This window comes from Equus asinus, chromosome 26 (genome assembly GCF_041296235.1).
Source record: "Equus asinus isolate D_3611 breed Donkey chromosome 26, EquAss-T2T_v2, whole genome shotgun sequence".
Taxonomy (NCBI): Eukaryota; Metazoa; Chordata; class Mammalia; order Perissodactyla; family Equidae; genus Equus; species Equus asinus.
This window is the reverse complement of record NC_091815.1, coordinates 38,055,585-38,076,287: the sequence shown is the minus strand read 5'-3', so window position 1 is coordinate 38,076,287 and position 20,703 is coordinate 38,055,585. Positions and strand designations below refer to the sequence as shown.

General features: G+C 44.6%; 1 protein-coding gene across 16 annotated transcripts; it reads left to right on the top strand.

Annotated features, from left to right (window-relative positions):
- Nucleotides 1-1,338: 1,338 nt before the first annotated feature.
- On the top strand, nt 1,339-10,835 carry LOC106840881 (leukocyte immunoglobulin-like receptor subfamily B member 4). Of its 16 annotated transcripts, XM_014856557.3 has the most exons (13): nt 1,339-1,493; nt 4,464-4,822; nt 4,985-5,020; nt 5,212-5,496; nt 5,645-5,947; nt 6,262-6,312; nt 6,595-6,642; nt 7,667-7,789; nt 8,136-8,178; nt 8,268-8,305; nt 8,552-8,604; nt 9,402-9,443; nt 9,644-10,627. In XM_014856557.3, the coding sequence occupies exons 2-13, from the start codon at nt 4,795-4,797 to the stop codon at nt 9,785-9,787; spliced, it is 1,194 nt and encodes a 397-aa protein (XP_014712043.2). In that variant the 5' UTR covers nt 1,339-1,493; nt 4,464-4,794; the 3' UTR covers nt 9,788-10,627. The 16 variants fall into 16 exon arrangements, with proteins under 16 accessions (XP_014712043.2, XP_044615141.2, XP_070355351.1 ...); XM_044759206.2 differs by lacking the exon at nt 1,339-1,493 and having other exon boundaries at nt 9,399-9,443; nt 9,644-10,262; XM_070499250.1 differs by lacking the exon at nt 1,339-1,493 and having other exon boundaries at nt 9,399-9,542; nt 9,644-10,262.
- Nucleotides 10,836-20,703: the final 9,868 nt, after the last annotated feature.

The following is a 20,703-nucleotide window of genomic DNA, read 5'->3' as shown; positions in this document are numbered from 1 at the left end:
ATGGAATGTTATCTATTAGGCACAAATCAGATGTCCTTTTACAAACCTGTGAGCAAACTGAAAAGCTCTTATGTTGTTGGTGGGAATGCGAAACTGGACAATCCATACTTAGGGGAAATTGTTATTATCTACCAAAACACCATATGAAAATCATGCTTTTGCCCCAGGAAATGCCTTCAAGGAGTTTTCCATGAAGGAACACCTCCAAATATATGAAAAGATATATCCTAGGTTTAATAATTGAAGCGTGATTTGTACTTGAGAAATATTGAGAAAGAAACCCTAAATGCCCAAGCCACTGGGTTAAATGGACTCAGGTTCACAGTCAAAATGGAGTAAGTTCCCACTGTAAAAGAAAATAGGAGATTATCTTTATAGGGAGTGAGTTTCAGGATGTAATATCAAGTGAAAAGAACAAACTAGTAAAGAGCAGAAAAAATAGTGCTGGAAGAACGTTGGGTATCAACGTGAAATCGCGGGGACAGGAGAAAGTCGAGATGTGTCTGCTAATTATGGCAGAAACAAACACGAAAAGGATTGGCCAGATTCCACAGGCACTTAAAAGCCTTGGGATATTAGAAATAATGTTATTTATATATAAATGAATACATTTGGGAGAAGAGAAGGAGTTTGCTTCAGCATAACGGTCAGTGGCTGCAAAAATTACTAAGTGGAAGTTTCATGAGGAAGGTGCTATGTACTGACTCACAGAGTATCTCCCCACAAATCAAAGGGCGAATAACTTTACAATGTAGAAACCTAGGGGGTGCCAAAATGACCAAGTTATGAAAGCAAAATCACCAATGTGGAAAACAAAGGACATTATCGCATCAGTGGTGTTCCACCTCAAAATGTGGAACCTGAATCTAAGCATGAGGTGCCATTGGGCAAATCAATATATATACTTTGTATATATCTTGGCTTCTTTCTCTCCCGAGTCTCCCCTTTCTCCAACAGATGCTCATGAACCCTAACTGTGAACAATGGCTGGAAGAAAAGGCACTCAAGGTCCTCATTCAGGCACTGGTTTTAAACTTCATTAATCCAAACAGGATTCCATTCTCTAAGATTTGGGGATGAAGACAAACCACTCCGGTGTGGAGAAGGGTAGTAACCTGGAAAGAAACCATTAATCTTCTGATCGTCCAGCTCTAAATCCAGTGCTCACTTGATGGCATCTTTGGACAATGTCTGAAATGCAGAACTGGGAATTTATGATGGGCAGAAATTGTTTTCTATGAAAGGAGAAGTCATACGTCTTGTTTGGGACCACAACAGAGACTGACACATGGGGAAATAGCTGTTCTACTTCTTGCGAAAACACCAGTGTTGAAACACAGACTCGGGGTGATGGATGCCCACAGCATCCTCTTCATTAGCATGGCCTTCAAGACTCTATCCTCTTGCCTCTCTCCACTGACAGGGCAACAAGGAAAATCACCATGATTGCAAAACTCACCACCCTGCTCTGCCTGACTCTGCGGGGAAGGAGAGTGAGTCAAGGTTTTATGATTATCATTTTGTGCTTTTAGAATGAGTCTGGAATTTCACTGTAAAATTCTCTAGAATTTGTCTCCTCAGTGTTGTGTTATTAATTTATGATTTATTAATAAATACTTTAATTTGAGCATTGATGACAAATTAATTAAAAATTATTTGCTACTAATATTCTAATTAGTCTTCTCAGTGTGCTATCAATTAATTATTTATTAATCAATATTCTTAAATTAAGCATTGATTGGTTAACCAATTATTAATCACTTATCATTAATAATGCATTTATTTGTAACTCAGTGTTCATTTATTGTCTTTTATGAGCTGGAGCACAGTGTGAGAAGTGTTGATGACTCAGCAATGGTAAAATGTGGCTTGTAATTCCATGGGGAGTTTTATTTGCTTAACTTCTTGCGTCTGTCTACAAAATCATTATAACAAATTCTGAATTACACTCCCTACCCTATCAAGGACAAATTTTTATGTAGGTGGGGAAAGACACTGAATGTGTAGTTTGCATAAAATTCGTTCAAAATGCAAAATTAGTCACTTCCTTGAAGGTCCTGGATCCCAGGAGGGAAGGTTATGCTGGGATCTGTGGATGGAGGGATGAGTGGGGGGTGGGAATCCAGGAGAGGGTAAAGGCTGGGATGGGAGTGGACATTCACCCAGAGAGGCAGATGCAAATCTGCTATCTGCTCTGAAATGGGGCGTCACAGAGTAAGAACTTCTTCCTAAGAGAATTGGGGGTGAGATGTTCTCTCCAACACAGCCTGTTTCTCCAGATGGAAGAAAAAAATCTATGAGCTGTGCACATTCACATTTTGGAAAGTAGTTGTAAGTTGAGGGTGGAGGGAGTAACCATTCCCTGTGTGTAAGCTTTCAAGTTTCTGATCATTTTGTCTCTCATCAGTTAAAAATTATGCCATCACCTTCTTTATTGGTAAAATAGCAGCCTGTTGTCTCCTGCAGATTTCTTCTACTAAAACATTCATTGTTCACCTTACCATTTTGTTAAATATTCGTTTACTTCCAGAGACCCCCAAACCACTGACGTCTGCCAGTCAGAGTGAAGGCTAACAGAGGTGGTGTGATTGATGGAGATCTCCTTTGGGTTCCTGAAACCACCCTGTAGTTATTTCTCTAGTTCTGGAATTCTCAAATGGTACAGACAGCCTCAACAACTGGCACTAGTTCTCTGATTTGTGGAGTAAGAGGTACGATGGAAGGAAAGGCCAGGTGGAAGCACAGGAAACGCCTCTTCCAACCAAAATACTGAAACCAAAGTAATCCTGCATGCCCAGGGGGATTGCAAAGATTTCTACGACCATCAAGAGCTTGAACAATACAGAGGCAATGATTCCTTCCACATCTGCACGTGACTCACCTAGTTGGCTTGTGCAGAAGACAGATGGAACTTGGAGTATGGTAGCGGATACTTGCATATCAGCTTCTGCTCCAGTTGAAGACCCATCGAGAAAACCCACACATGGCCTGGCACCTGATGTGCAGCTGTTGATCTGGTTAAAGTTTGTTTTCTCTGGGTCTATCTCTAAAGGCTGTAAGGTCTGTCTGCTTTGGGCTGTCAGGGCCAGCAACACATCTCCACTGCCCTCCTTCAGTTCCGAGTTAACTCTCCAGTCCTCTGTGATCTAGGCTGCAGGGGCCACATTCTAGGTGCTTTGTAAGACTGACGTGTTCCAGAGTGTGAGAAATAAATTTTCCCAAATTGCCTTGGTGAAAATTCTGAGTCCAGTTGCCTGAGGCATGTTGAAATATCCCATCCAAGGTGAAGACTCATTGCTCCATCTGACCCTCCTACTACTGAGAAAAAAGTTCAATCTCTAGTGGGGCTTCTTAGGAATTTGGAGACAACATACACCTCCTTGGGCATGCTCCCTCCACCCACTATGAGTGCCTGGTGAGGTTGCTGGTTTTGAGTGAGGCACAGAAAAAGAGAAATCTTTCCAATGGGTCCTGGCTGCAGAGAGCCTGTGCTGCGTGACTCTAAAGATCCAATGGTGTTTGAAGCTTTGTGGCAGATGAGGTCATTATACAGAGCCTTTGGCAGAAAACTCTAGGTGAATTGCAACACAGGCATTTAAGATTTTGGAGCCACACTATGCCATTTTTGCAGAGAACTATTCTCTTTTGATAAACAGTTTCCAGTTTGTTACCGGGCTCTAGCTGAGATGCAATGCTTGGCCATGAGTAGGCATGTTACTATGTGACATGAGCTTCCCATCATGGACTGGGAGCTGATTATCCACCAAGTTTTAAACAGGGATGTCCAGCAGCACTCCATCATCAAACAGAAGTGGTTCATATGAGATATGGGTAAAGAACTTCCTGAAGGCAGAATAATGATGCCCATTATTCTAAAGATGTCCACGTCCTAACCCTCAGAACCAGAGAATGTCTCCTCACACGACAAAAGGGACTTGGCAGGTGTGATAAAGTTAAGGACACTGAGATGGGGAGATGGAATTGGATTATCCAGATGGGCCCAATGTCATCACAAAGTCCTTCTGAGTGACAGAGGGAGGCAGAGGAGCCAGAGCCAAAGAAGGAGATGTGACTCCAGAGCAGCAGATGGAACGATGCAATTGCTGGCTTTGAAGATGGAAGGGATGACGAGGCAAGGGGTATGGGAGTTTGTAGAAGCTTGAAAAGCAAAGGCAATAGATTCACCCCCAGAGCCTCCAGAAGGAGCACAGACTGATGACAACTCGATTTTAACTCAGGGGTGTCCATTTTGGACTTCTGATATCCAGAACTGTAAGATAATAAATCTGTGTGGCTTTAACCCGTTAGCTTGGAGTGACTTGTTATGGCAGCAACAGGAAACTGGTACACTGGATATCTGTTATTTTGTTGATGTTGGTCTCTTGACTTGTTTTGTTGTTTTCCTAATCTGAGCTCTGCAAGCCCAGAGTTTGAATCTGTCTAATTCAGTGGTGTATTTCCAGGTAGACATCTTGCAAATACTCAAAATACGTGTTTATGCTTGCCTCAAGAAAGGAGTTCAGGACAAGCAGAGAACAGCTTATGGATCAAGTGAGGCCTCAGATGTGGTCAGAAATGTCTCCAGAAGCCTGTTGCCTGCCCCAGCCCCAGCCCTGGAGAGACGAGAGCCCGGCTCCTGGGGAGGGCAGTTCCCCTTCCTGTGGGGCTGCTGACGTGATGACCCCATGACAGGGAAGATCAGTCTCCCAGTGGCCACATCCTGTGCACTGACTGTCCTGCTGGGTACTGTGGTTTCCTCCATCTGCACAGCTGGGGCCCCAGGGAGGAGATGCCATGACCCTCACGGCTCTGCTCTGCCTCGGTGAGATTTGAGGAGGGGAAGGGGAGGCCCTAGGCTGGGAGGGACCCCATTCCACAAACAGGCCCGGGTCTGTCAGGAGACCCCAGGATTCAGAAGGCTCACGGGGAGGAGGGTTCTGCTCAGGCTTCAGGTGCAAATCTCTCACAGGGAACTCTCTTCCAGGGCTGAGTGTGGGCCAGTGGACCCAAGTGCAGGCAGGTGAGTCTGTCCCCAAGTGTCCCAGATCCCACCTCCTCATTGGGAACAAAGAGTACACCCCCAGGGCAGCTGGAGTCAGAGAATAGCAGTTCTGGGCTGAGGGATGAGGCATCTGGGAGGGTCCTGGGGCTGAGAACTTGGGAACTGGGGGTGGGGAATGTCTTGTGACTCAGTCTCTGATTTCCTCCCAGGGACCCTCCCCAAACCCACCATCTGGGCTGAGCCAGACTCTGTGATCCTCACGGGGAGGCCCATCACCATCTGGTGTCAGGGGACCCTGGAGGCCCAGGAGTACCGTTTGGATAAAGAGGGAAGCGCATCACCCTGGGACAGACAGAGCCCGCTGGAGACCAGGGACAAGGCCAAGTTCTCCATCTCATCCATGACATGGGAATATGCAGGGCGATATCATTGTTACTATCTCAGCCCCTCTGGCTTGTCAGAGCACAGTGACCCCCTGGAGCTGGTGATGACAGGTGAGAGGACACTCAGGGGTCTGAGTCTCAGGTTCTGCCCTCAGGAAGAGGGTCTGCTCTCAGGGGTGTGTCCCCTCCCACAGCCCAGCCCTGGGGGATATGAGGGAGGTGTGAATCCCATGTAACATGCTGCCTCCTCCTCTCCTAGGAGCCTACAACAAACCCTCCCTCTCAGCCCTGCCAAGCCCTGTGGTGACCTCAGGAGGGAACGTGACCCTCCAGTGTGACTCATGGTGGGGATCTGACAGATTCATTCTGACTAAGGAAGGAGAACACCAGCCCTCCTGGATCCTGGACTCGCAGCCAGAACTTGATGGGCAATCCCAGGCCCTGTTCACTGTGGGCCCCATGACCCCCAACCACAGGTGGATATTCAGATGCTATGGCTGTAACAGGAACTACCCCCAGGTGTGGTCAAACCCCAGTGATCCCGTGGAGCTCATGGTCCCAGGTGAGGGTCCATGACTCTGTCCTTTCTGAGTCAGCCTGCTCAGGGCTCAGGTCCCCAGAGAGCTCCGGGCTGGGATGGGAGTGAGGGCTCCCCAAGGAAGGGTCACCGAGAAGGGGATTGGCCTTTTGGAGTGTAAGAGGATAAGAGGACCCTCTCATGCCTGCCCTTTCCCAAATCCCCATCACTAGGATTTTCGAGGTGGATGGACGGAGAGCCTTGGGGACCACAGGGCAGATGAAGGATAATTGTGTGAGCAGAGGCGGGGTCTCTGGGGGAACCTCCAGCCCCTCATCTCCTCTTGTTCTTTCTCCCAGGACCCTCTGGGGACCCCACCTCCCCACCCACAGAACACAACTTAATGGCTGGTGAGTCACAGGGGCCTCTGCCCAGAGAGCTCACAGTTTCTCCAGGCCTGTCTCTCGAGATGCAGCTGACCTGACTCCTAATTCCTCTCTCAGCACAGCTTGTCTCCAGGGGGCTGGGAGTCGGGCAGAGATGGGGGGTCCACAGGGCTCCAGGGCTGTGAGGCTGGTGGATGGTGGGTGAGGTGTTCATGGCAGAGGGAGGCGTTGGGGCCCAGCCTGGGGGAGGGTGAGCTGGGCTGAGGTGGGGAGAAGCAGCCCCCTCACCTCCATCCTGATCCCCAGGAGACTCTGAGGACCAACTGCTCCACACAGAGTCAGGCGCCACGAGTGGTAAGTGAGGGTCTCTGTGAGGAGTGGTGGGTGGGCCCATGGAGGGTGGGGGCTGAGTTAAGACATCAGGAGACTCTGACTTGGACATGCCTTCCCCTGTCTGGGCCTCAGTTTCTCCAAGTGTAAAGGAGAGCATCGTAGCCCAGAGATTAGATTTCCTGTCGGTTCTGACTATGGCTCTGACTTCCTGGGAGAGGAGGCCTCACAAGGAAGCCCCCCAGGATGTGATTTTATGGGGTCTTGTCCCCTCTGCAGCAGTGATGGTGACATTGTATGGGGGAGGCAGGGGAAGGACAAGGGTCAGTGTGCTCATACCCTCTCCATTCAGCTCAGGGCACTCAGCTCTAGTGGAAAGATCAAGAAGGCAGTTAGCCCCCGGGTTCAGTTCTCAGCTGGGGTCCCGGGCAGCTCATTTCTCTTCTTTGAGTCTCAGTTCTTTGTATGAAGCTCCCTAGTCCTGTTCTACTCACAGGCCTGCTATGACATTAGGCGAAATAAGGGGCCTGGGCTTTCCAGAGGTCAGGAACAGCAGAGTCCCCATCCCACTGGAGCTTTCCAGGGAGCATCAGGGCCTTTCAGAGAGGCTGACGGATCCTGGGAGAGATGCAGAATTCACTTCATGCAGCCTACCTTCCCCAGCTCCCTGCTGTGTGGGGAGGGGAGGGTAATGAAAAAGGACCCTCAGTTCCAGATGAGACACTGGGACAGGCCCCGCCTGCACAGAAGGGGCCATGAAGCTGGTGTCTGCCTGGGGGCAGATGATGAGAGCACAGGGAACTCTCAGCCCTGTGTTCCAGCCCCAGCTCTGCCACTTCAAGCTGGGTGACCTGGGGCGTGTGATCTTCCTCTCTGTGCCTCAGTTTCCTCATCTGTGAAATGGGTGGGTGGGGATGGCAGTCTCCTGTTGCATGATTGTTGGGAGTTAGAGGAGGTGAATGCACAGACCCCAGCACGTGTGTGACACACAGTAGGTGCCCAATTAAACGGCATCATTGGCTCATTCATGACATCACTCGTGCCCAAGGTCTCACCTGGTACCTGAAGGTTCTGATCGGCGTTTTGGTGGCCTTCGTCCTGCTGCTCTCCCTCCTCCTCCTCCTCTTCCTCCTCATCCGACACCGGCATCAGGGCAAACGAAAGATGTCAGGTGAGTAGAGAACAGGGTGACCTGGGTCACAGGAGGAGGTAGGCTTAGGGCACCAGCCGGAGGGAAACCAAGTAAATGGGAAGGTCAGCCTAAAAAGACTTTTCCAGAATCGCAAATCAGAATATGCAAAAGAAAACACTTAATACAGCACAAGTGTATATAGTTAAGGTGTCCTTTCAGCTTTTCAGCCTCACGAAATATTGAAACCTACACACAAGCATGTGTACTGGTTTCCTTCTTTCCTCTGGAATCGCATGTGGTGGGCGGGTGGTCGTAACCTTCCAGGGCTGAGACTCTGTCCGTCTTGACCCAGCCCAGAGATGGGCTGATCTCCAAATTCCTGCAGGGGCTGCAGACCCACAGCCCAAGGACAGAGGCCTGCAGATCAGGTAATTTCTGCCCCAAAGACCCCAGACTCCCACCCCGCCCTCGGCCCCATCTCTGTCCCTAACACTCCTGTCTTCTCCTCCTCCTCCAGCTCCAGCCCAGCTGCAGACGCCCAGGAAGAGACCCTCTGTGAGAGGAAGGGGAGGGGCTGCCCTTGGGGTTGAGGGGGCACACAGATTTCAGTGGGCCATGGGGGGACTGGATGGGGGGGTCCGCGGATTTTGGGTGAGAAGGACTGAAATCCCCCTGAGTGACCTCGGGCTCATCTCCTCACTCCTGGATCTCAGTGGTCCATCTGGGAGCAGAGGGGGCTGCAGCCCTGAGAGACCTCAGGGAATCCTGATGAGAGATGCACCCTCTGTTCTGCCCCAGCAGATGCTGCCGTGAAGGACACACAGCCTGAGGAGGGGGTGCAGCTGCACCATCAGGTGAGATCCCTGCCCTGTCCAGGCTGCCAGGGACCATCTTATTGCCAAACTTAAACCTATGGACACTTTGCTGTCCTCATGTCACTCAGCTCTCAGCAGCGTCCCACACTGACCTCTCCTTCTGAGGTACCCTGGGTTGTCCTGCTGTGACTTCACTCCTCCTGGTTTCTGTGGCCTCATGGCCCCTCCTATGTGGTCCCCTTTCCTGGTTCCTTGTCCTCTGTCTGACCTTCTGGTTGTTGGAGGGCACCCCCGGGTCTCAAGAGGATGCATGAATAACTGAATCACCTGCAAGTCCCTAGGTTCCACTTCATTCATTTACCCAACAATGTGCACAGGGAGCTCACTGTTTACCCAGCTCCACTCAGATGCTGCAGGTACAGCAGTGAGCAAAGCTGTCTCCACACTCCTTGAGCTCAGCTATGGGTGAAAGAGACAACATGTAAATACTCGGATAGCTTCCTAGAGTGGAAAGTGCTGTTAAGGAAAATAAAGAAAGGACAGAGGTAGAGTGCACGGAGGGGGCAGAAGAAACAGCATATGCAAATTTCCTGAGGCCACAGCTTGCTTTTTCAGGAAGACAGGCTGTGTGGCTGGAGGCAAATGAGTGAGAGATAGCATGTTACCATAAGAATCAGAACCATAGAAAGCATCCAGATGTCCAAGGCTTAGGAAGTCCCTGAAGATTCCTTCAGGAAAGTGGCCTCATGGTGGTAACAGTGTGTACAACTGACTAGAGGAGGTCAGCAGTGGGATCAAAGAGACACTGTTTCTGTTCCTCTGTCTCTCACCAGCAGGGCACTCATGATGAAGACAACAAGAGAGTAAAGTATGCCCAGGTGAGCTGCTCAAGGTCAAGACTCAGGCAGAGAGTGGCCACCTCTCTTTCCCCCCGTCAGAGGAATTGCTGGATACTAAGGACAGACAAGTAGTAGTGGGTAGGGAGATGAACAGTCAGGTGGCTCCCATCCTTTCCAGGCCTCAAGACTGCCCCCATCCCAACCATGTACGTATCCCCCCAACTCTCCCCCTGCTCTAGGCTGCTATATCTGAAGCCCCCCAGGACGTGACCTACGCCCAGCTGAACCACTTGACCCTCAGACGGGAGATGACATCCCCTTCCTCCCAGTCAGAGGAGCCCCCAGCAGAGCCCAGTGTGTATGCTGCTCTGGCCATCCACTAGCCCAGGAAGGACCCGGATGCCACCCTCCATGGAGGGAGACTGCAGGGACCCCAGAAGACATAGGAGCTGCCTCCAGAGGACACTCAGCTAATGACCCCCAGCCAGCCTGGACTCCTAACATGGACCACCAGGAGCTTCTGGGACTTTTGGGGAGTCACCTGATTCTGCAATCAAAGATAACTGATATCCCCACATTTTGGAAATAAAGCAACAGACTTCTCAGTAATGCATGAGTGAAATGAGAAATCCAAAACAGAAGTGAGAGAACGTTTTAAATAGGATGATAATGTAAATATTATACAATCAAACCTATGAAATGGGAAAATTAAGAACCATGAATGAATATCTTGGAAAAGAAAAGCCTTAAAAAAATCAATGACCTAAGATATTACACCAAGAATTAAGATAAAGAAGAGCAAATTAATCTAAATGAAGGTAGAAGGAGGAAATAATAAGACCAGCTCGTAATGAGGACAAAGAAAAAATAGAGAAAAATCAATAAAGCCAAAAAATTTCATCCTAGGCAAAGTTAGTCAAACTTACTAAATGTAGTCACAATGACCGATATAGAAAGAGAGAAGGCACGTATTTCCAATATAAGGAATGAAACTGCAGACAGCACTACAAATCCTATAGACTTTAAAAATAGAGTAACCAGAAGGGGCTGGCCCCGTGGCCGAGTGGTTAAGTTCGCGCGCTCCACTGCAGGCGGCCCAGTGTTTCGTTGGTTCGAATCCTGGGTGCTCATCAAACCACGCTGAGGCAGCATCCTACATGCCACAACTAGAAGGACCCACAATGAAGAATATACAACTATGTACCGGGGGGCTTTGGGAAGACAAAGGAAAAAAATAAAATCTTTAATAAATATATATATAGAAACAGAATGTTAAAAACAATTTGATGCCAGTACATTAGAAAAGGGAGATAAAATGGACATCCTCACATGTACCATTTACTAAATGGACATGAGAATAAAGGGAAAATATGTATCACCTTATGTATACATTAAATACATTGACTGTAATTAAAAATTACCCCACAACTGAATTATGTGGAATCTAAAAAGATCAGAGAGAAATAGAGAGTAGAATGGTGGTTATCAGGGGTTGGTGTTGGGGTAATGGGGAGATGTTGATCAAAGGGCAGAAACCTCCAGTTATAAGTCCTGGGGATCTAGTGTACAGCATGGTGATCATAGCCAGCCAGACTGTATCATATTGTTGAGTGTTGCTAGGACAGTCGATCTTAAATGTTCTCGCTAGAAAAAGGAAATGGCAGTCATGTCAGGGGATAGAGAGGTTAGCTAATGCTGGGGTGGCAATCATTTTGCAATAAGTTTATCAGTTCAGAAGGTTTCATTGGTGATAACTTCAAAGAACTTATACACTTAGGAAACACACATATACACACACACCAAACTGACACAAAATTTTTCTAAGACTAGAAAAAGAAGAAATAGAGCCCAAATCAAGCTAGGAAAATATTGACACCAAACTCTGACAAGGAAATTACAAAATGGGAAGATCTCTCTCATGAACTTATTTGTAAATCACTAAACAAAATATTCACGAGGAAGCGTCAGTGATATATAAAAAAGTCATTACATTACATTGCAAAAGACCACATTGAGGTTAGGTTGTTGCTTTTGTTTGGAAGGAAAGAGTAGCTTAAAATGTAAAGAAATCAATGAATTTAATCCAACATATTAGCAGAATAAGTACAAAAATGATCATTTGACAGATACAGGCAAAGATTTTGATAAAATACACCGACAATTCATAATCAAAATAAAACATCAGAAATAAAATAAAAAGGAATTTCCTGTGAGTTATAAAGGCAGGTTTAAAAATCAACACTAGACATCATTCCCAAAGGTGAGACATTTAAATTGCGGGGAAAAAAACATAGGAAGAGAACATTAAAAACCACTTGTTGCTAGTATTTACTCATAACATTGTGAATGTTCCCTGTGACCATGATATCGACTCTGATATCAGTTTCCCCACACTAAACCCAGCATATATGGGGTTAAAACCAAAACACTCATTCCCTGTTTACTCTCTGGCTTCCTGGCTCCAGAATCCACTATCCACCATGGAGACAGACACTGTCAAGGACAAGCACCTGGACCATTTCCTCCCCACAAAGAGATACGAGCTGGTGGGAAAGCTGCTGACCAGCAAGGTCACAGGCTTCCTCCTCTCTGCAAGTGTCTCAAGGCCAAAGACAGGCTGGCGGGAAAGCTCCGATCAGCAAGGCCATATGCTCCCCCTCCCCTACCTGAAACCCCAAATAGAAACCCTTCCTTTTAGCTTTTTGGGGAGTTTGGGATTTGAGCATTAGCTGCCCTCTCTCCTTGCTCAGCGCTGTGCAAAACCAAAATTCCTACTTTCTTCCAACACACCCGGTGTCAGAGATTGGCTTGCTGTGCAACGAGTGAGCGAACTCACTTCAGGTTCGGTAACAACCACTTCCATTCATCATGGTACTGGAGGTACCAGCCAATTAAACAAAACAAAATGATAGGAGCTGAAATGGGTAAGAATAATATTATATTACTCTGAGATTACACAGTTGCGTGCATAGAAAATCCAAAATAATATAAAGATGTATTACTCAAATTATAAAGGAATTTTCCAATGTCCTGGATACATGGTCAACATATAGAAATCAACACATTTCAGACTTCCAGTTCTGGATCGAGGTGACGTAGTTGCATGTCTTCCTGTTCCTTGCCTTCTTATCAGTGAGCCAGATTTTATATTTCTGACCTCCAGAACTGTAAGGTAATAAATCTGTGTTGTTTTAAGCCACTAAATTTGTGGTCATTTGTGACAGCAGCTATTGGAAACTAATATAGCCACTTAAATTTTCTTTTGCTTAGTGTTTGTACGGTACATTTAACATCTTTCCACTTTGTTAATATGGTAAAAAATACATAGGAAATTTAACATTTTAACTATTATTACAGTGTACAGTTCAGTGGCACTAAATATATTTATCACGTTGGGCAGTCATCACCACTATCCACTTCCAGAGCATTTCCATTATCCCAAACAGAGGCTCTGTACCTATTAAACAATAACTCCCCATGTCCCCTTAACACCAGCCCCTGGTGATCTCTCTCCACTTACTGTTTCTAGAGATTTGGCTGTTCTAGGAGGCTCGTATAAGTGGAATCACACAATATGTGACATTTCCCGTCTGGCTTATTTCACTGAGCATAGTGTTTCCATAGGTCACCCACATAGCTTACTCTTTTACTTTAAACTTATTTGCATCATTATATTAGAAGTGAATGCTTTCTGGACGCATATAGAAAGGCCTTATTTGTGGTTGTTTTTTCCTAAGCCAGTCTTATAATCTCTGTCTTTTAATTGCTATGTATACACCATTTATATGTATATGTATGTAATATATATGTAATATATATGTAATATAATTAATAATAGATTGTTATTTAGGTTTACTATTTCACTTTGTTTTTTTTCTGTTTGTCCCCTCTATTGATTTTTCTCGTTCTTCTGTTTTCCTTTTCATCCCATTATTTGGCATAAAAAATATCTTTAATATTACATATTAATTTCTTTATTGGTGTTTTAACTATACCTCTTTGAATTCTGTCTATGTGGCTGTGCTAGATATTACCATATGCATACCTAATTTTACTGTCAAGTTAGAGTTAGGATTTTACTCCACGAGAAATGTAGAAACCTTGCAAATATATAGGTGTTTTTATTCTCACCCCTTTACATTGCAATTGTGATACGAATTATATCTACATACTCTTCCAGGGCGGTGTCGGAGCCCATGGGACCAGGAATGGGCAGATGGATCCTCCCCCAGAACTCCTGCTTCAGCTTAGTGAATCCCTCTTGGCAGCTGTGGGGAGCACTGAGGATGTGGGCTGATGGCGACAAGTCTGGGAGGGGTCTTGAGTGACAGCTGGCGAAGTGGAGGGAAGAAGGACTCCCTGCCACTTCAGGTCTTATTCCTTGCCAGGAGTCCCCCTCAACCCACCTCTGGGCTGACCCAGGCCCCGTGGTCACCAAGTGGAGTCTTGTGACAATCTGGTGTCAGGAATCTCTGCAGGCTGATGTCTACAATCTGTATAGAGAGAGGGTCTCTAAACCCTTCAATAGAGAGGCCCCACAGGACTCCAGCAAGAAGACCAGTTTCTCCATCGAATCTATGAGCTCACACACTGCAGGACTGTATCAGTGTGCATACAATACCAGCAGAAATGGCTGGTCAGAGCGCAGTGACCCCCTGCCCCTGGTGGTGACAGGTAAGGGGGAGGAGCCGGGTCCCCTCCCAATGTGGGCTCCTCCTCACAGGCAGAAGGGAGCAAAGTGTGGCCTCAGGGGATCTCAATCCTCACAGTCCTCACCTGGCATATGTGGGATGACTGTCCCCTTTTAACACAGCCCCCTCCTCCCTCAGGAGTGTATGGCATATCTCATTTTGCTTGTTTCTTTCAATAACCCTATCTAGACCACAAAGTGAATGAGTAAGTGGAGGTTATGTTGACTGTGGTATTCCCTTCTCCTAGAAAGATTCTCTTGTGTGTTGTAAATATCCCTTCATGTGTTTTTAAAAATAATCGACTGATAGAGAGGCGAAAGGAATGTGACATGGCAATATATAATCCTGAGCCAGAGACAGAAAGGAGCATGCTGAGGTGGAGGAAATGAAAGCTAAACGGTCTTTCACTTCTTCATGTTCCTGATTCTCAGAAGAAAATGATGCCCTCAGATGTTCATCTCTACATCCTAATCAGTCAGAAGATGAGACACCAGAGAGGCTCACCTCAAGGAATTGAGATTGGCATTATCTAGTTTTAGAGACTCACTGGAGAGCAGAGGAGAGATTACCTAAGTCTCCTCACCAACACTCTATTTTTGGCCCTGAGGGGCAGCTGATACCCTCAGACTATCACCAAACAAGTCAGACTCTAAGAAGGATGAGTAAGGAGAAATAATCAGTATGGAGTTGGGTAAAGAGGGTCAAATCCTATCAACAGAAGGAAGGTGCCCAAGATGGACACGCAGGGATCCTGGGGTGATTTCAGTCTGCCCTGATGACTATGATCTCTTTGTCCCCCCACTCTAGAATCAGGTAACCAAGATTACACAGTGGAGAATCTCATCCAGATGGGCATGTCTGCCTTGATCATGACAGTTATGAAGGTGTTGCTGTTTCAATCTTGGCACAGTGAAAGAAGGTCCCAAAGTGCAGCCAGGAGATAAACACAAGAGAGAACAAACTTACCATTTAGTGACGTAGAACCTTGGAAATAAATGTGATGATATCAAGAGGTTTTGGAAGAAAATCAGAGCTGTAAGTTAGGGGAACTGTGTGCTGAGAATATTGAGAATGCAAACATATTTCAGTGCAGGAAAATGTCTGGATTGTTCCTGTAGAAGCTTTACTACAACTAAACTTTGGTAATTTCCCTCCATACCACAATTCATTGTCCTTGACTGGACCCCTTATTTTTTTTACCCCTATGATGTGCGGCTACCTCCACGTGGCAGGTTTGGGTCCACAGGTATACTCACCTGCATGCTCAGGTCCACTTTCATGCAATGCATTTTTCTCTCTTTTTATTTAACACATCACCTGATGCTTGCATCTTTTCAGCTCATGTTTTAGTATTTTACTAATTTCATGAAGTATTAGATGTTTTTATAATATCTTCTTATTCTTGATTGCTAATTAAATTTCAGCATATTCAGGGAACATAATGCTTATGCTAGAAATACGAAAAGAATCAGAGATACTAATAAAAGCTTAACATTTTAGGTATAATATGGGCCTTAAATATGTACATTCTGGAGTGACATCAGCATCATGGTAGAGTGATTTGTTCCTTTTGTCTCTCCCCTCTTAGTTACAACAGTCAGGACATCCACTGACCAACAAGAACTCCCTGCACAGCATAAGAGAGTGCCTGAGAGAGCCATAAATCTATACCTCTGAAAGTGGGTGGACTGGACCTCCATGTAGCAGTGGAACCAGGGAAGCAGCTGCTTCCCCCTGCCCTGGCAGCAGTAACCCAAAACTCAGATTGTCCCAGCAGTGGTGATAGTACTGTGATGTGAGGTTTAAAAAAACATACCAGTGCACACCAAAGACCAGAGGCTACAGGAGCAGTAGTAATACTCATGGCATAGCCCCTCCCCCTTCCCTAAGCATGGCATGTGGCAACTGTGATCTGAGAGTTCAGGAGCCACAAAAGAAGCCATGACATAGTCCCCAATGCTGGCACCACTGACACCATCCCTACTGGCAGCAGGAGCTGCATGCAAGACCCCAGCCTCCTGGCAGCAGAAAGGACACCTGTGAACCCAGTGCCATTGGCAGCAGTGACTCCAGCATGCTTAGGTAACACAGAAGCAGGAGTGTAGGTGGTGCACATAGCAACACCTGAGCCCATGGAGAACCCATGTAGAGCCAGTAGAGGAACACAAGACCCAGGCAACCCTGGAAGCAAAAGAGGTGTTCAAAGCCTGGTGACCCCAGTGGTGACACATGTGACTGCAATGACATTGTATATAGCAAGGCACTAGCAACTTTGGAGTCAGTGGTAGCACAAGGAGGGCACTGAGGCTTACCTCAGAAAATAGACTTCAAACCAAAAAAGATATCAATAGATAAAAATGGACCTTATATAATAATAAATGTAACATTCCACCAAGAAGACAAAACACTTAGTAACATATATTCACTTAACATAAGAGCACCAAAGCATATAAAGCAACTATTAACAGACCCAAAGGGAGAAACTAACAGCAAGACAATAATAGTAAGGGACTTTAGCAAACCAATTAGGTCAATGGATAGATCATCCAGACAGAAAGTCAATAAGAAAAGATTGGCCTTAAATGAAACACTAGACCAGGTGGACTTAATAGATATACACAGAACATACCTTCCAAAAGCAACAGAACACACATTCTTCTCAAGAGCACGTGGAACATTCTCAAAGGTAGATCATATGTTGGGAAACAAAATAAACATCAATAAATTTAAGAAGATTGAAATCATATTAAGCATCTTTTCAACAATGGTATGAAACTAGAAATGAACTGTCAGAAGAAAGTTGGGAAAGTCGCAAATATGTGGAGACTAGACAATACTGAACAACTATTGGATCAATGAAAAAAATCAAAAGAGAAATTTAAAAATACCTGGAGAAAGATCAAAATGAAAACACAGCATAACAACTCTTATGGGATGCAGCAAAAGCAGTACCATGAAGGAAGTTTATAGCAATACAGGCCTACCTCAAAAAAAAAAAACTCAAATGAACAATCTAACGCTATATATAAAAGAACTAGGAAAAAAAGAACAAACAAAACCCAAATTCAGTAGAAGAAAGGAAATAATAAAAATCGGATCGGAAATAAATGAAATAGAGACTAAAAAGACAACAGAACGGATCAATGAAACTAAGAGCTGCTTCTTTGAGAAGATAAACAAAATTGACAAAAATTTTGCCAGACTCACTAAGAAAAACAGGGAGAGAAGACTCAGGTAAGTAAAGTGAGAACTGAAAGAGGAGAAATTGCAACAGAAAACACTGAAATACAAAGGATTATGAGAGAATACTCTGAAATGCTATATGCCAACATACACACTAACCTAGATGAAACGGATACATTCTTACAATCATACAACCTCCCAAAACTGAATTAAGGAGAAAGAGAATCTGAACAGACCAATCACAAGTAAAGACATTGAAACCACCCAAAAAACAGAAGTCCAGGAGAAGATGGCTTGTCTGGAGAATTCTACCAAACATTCAAAGAAGATTTAATACCTATCCTTCTCAAACACTTCCAAAAAATTGAAAAAGAGAGCATGCTTCCTAACTCATTCTACAAAGCTAACATTACCCTGATACCAAAACCAGACAAAGACAACACACAAAAAGAAAATGGCAGGCCAATATCATTGGTAAACATAGATGCAATAATCCTCAACAAAATATTATCAAATTGAATACAGAAATACATTACAAGGATCATACACCAGAATCAAGTGGGTTTATTTCAGAAACATGGGGATGGTTGAACATCTGCAAATCAATCAACGTGATACACCACATTATCAAAATGAAGAATAAAAGTCACATGACCATCTCAATAGGTACAGAGAAAGCATTTGACAAGATGCAGCATCCATTTATGATAAAACTTTCAACAAAATGGGTATGGGAGAAAGTACCTCCACAAAAGCAATGCCATAAAGACAAACCCACTGCCATTATACTCAGTGGTGAAAAACTGAAAGCTATTCCTCTGACAACAGAAACAAGTCAAGGGTGTCCACTCTCACCACTCTTATTCAAGATAGTACTGGAAGTTTTAGCAAGAGCAATTAGGCAACAAAAGAAATAAAAGGGATTTTAATTTAAAAGAAGAAGCAAAGCTGTACCTATTTGCAGGTGACATGATTCTATACAGGGAAAACCATAAAGAATTTATCAAAAGCTATTGAAAATAATTAAGGAATACAGTAAAGTTGCAGAGAACAAAATCAACATAAAAATCAGTCACATCCCTAGACACTAACGACAAACTAGCAAGAGGAGAAATGAAGAATAAAATCTCATTGAGTTTTACAACCAAAAACACAACTAGGAATAAATTTAATCAAGGAGATGAAAGACTTACACACTGAAAACTATGAGACGTTATTGAAAGAAATTGAAGGAAACTTAAAGAAATGGTGAGAGAGTCCACGTAGATGGATTGGAAGAATAAACAGTCAAAATGTCCATATTACCTAAAGCAATCTACAGATTCGATGCAATCCCAATCAGAATATCAATGACCTTCCTCACGGAAATAGAACAAACAATCCTAAAGTTTATATGGAATGAAAAAGACCGCAAATAGCCAAAGAAATGCTGAGAAAAAAGAACAAAGTTGGGGGTATCACATTCCCTGAATTCAAAATATACTACAAAGCTACAGGAATCAAAAAAGCATGGTACTGGCACATAAACAGACACAGAGATCAACGGAATCAAATCGAGAGCCCCAAAATAAACCCACACATCTATGGAAAACTAATTTTAGACAAACATGCCTAGAAAATAACAATGGAAAAAGGAAAGTCTCTTCAATAAATGGTGTTAGGAAACCTGGACAGCCACATGCAAAAGAATGAAAGTAGACTGTTATCTTACCCCATACCCAAAAATTAACTCTAAGTGGATTAAAGACTTGAATGTAAGACTTGAAATCATAAAAATCCTAGAAGAAAACATACACAGTACCCTTTGACATTCGTCTTAGCAGTATGGTTTTGAATACCACGTCTCCTCAGGGAAGGGAAACAAAAGAAAAAGTAAACAAATGGGACAACATCAAACTAAAAAGCTTCCTCACAGCAAAGGAAATCATGAACAAAAAGAAAAACAACACATCAATGTGGATAAAAATTTGCAAATCATATATCCAACAAGGCGTTCATTTCCAAAATACATAAAGAACTCATACAACTCAACAACAAAAGAACAAACAACCCGATCAAAAAAATGGGCAGAGGAGGGCCAGCCCCATGACGTAGTGGTTAAGATTGGCATGATCTGTTTCTGTGGCCTGGGTTAGGTGGACCAACACCACTCCTCGGTGATCATGCTGGGGTGGCAACCCACATACAAAATAGAGGAAGATTGGCACAGATGCTAGCTCAGGGTGAATCTTCCTCAGCAAAACAAGAAACAAAAAACAAAAAAACAGGATAAGAACAGATGTTTTTCCGTAGAAGATATACAGATGGCCAACAGGCACATGAACAGATGTTCACCATCACTAATTATTAGGGAAACACAAATCAAAACTACAATGAGATATCACCTACCCCCATCAGAATGGCTATAAAGAACAAGACAACAAATGGAGAAGATATGGAGAAAAGGGATCCCTCAAGCACTGCTGGTGGGAATGCCAACTTGTGCAGGCACTATGGAAAACAGTATGGAGATTTCTCAAAATGTTAAAAATATAAATACCATATGATCCAGCTATTCCACCTCTGCATATTTATACTAAGAACATCAAAACACTAATTCAAAAAGACATATACGCCTGTATATTCATTGCAACATTATTCACAATAGCCAAGACTTGGAGGCCACCCGAGTGTCCATCAAAGGACGAATGGATAAGGAAGGTGTGGTATACATATATAGTAATTGTATATATACAAAGTAACTATATACACACACACACACACACACACACACACACACGCACAATGGAATACTGCTCAGCCAAAAAAAAGATGAAATCATTGCATATGGGACAACATGGATGGACCTTAAGGTTGTTACGCTAAGCGAAATAAGTCAGATGGTATGATTTCACTCATATGTGGAAGATACAGCAAACAAACACATAGATAGGGACAACAGATTGGTAGGTACTACAGGGAAAGGGAATCTGGAAGGGCAAAAGGGCGAAAGGGGCGCATATGTATGGTGATGGCTAAAAACTAGCCTTCTGGTGGTTCCTGCCATGTTTAGAGCACCACCGACCCCACAATCACTCTGAGGATTGGGGTTCATGACAACCTGCTCAAACCTGGAAACTGAGGCCCAGGGATCCTGTGTTACTGCTCAAGGTCACATGGGTAGTATATGAAGGAGGGTTGTTTAAATGATAATCAGATTTGCCTCTCAAATTAGAGCACTAACCCACTTGTTGACCCCTAAAGCAAAGACACGACCCTAGCATGAGGAGGAGAGCTCTTCCTGAGGAAACAGGGGCGGTGAGGTGGCAGGAATGACTCAGAGGTTTGTTACCAGAGAGGTGGGGGTGGACGCTGTTGCAAGAAAAAAGAGAAGTCTGTAAACGTGGTTGTGATGGAAAGAAAGCCCACACTCCGGAACCAGGAGA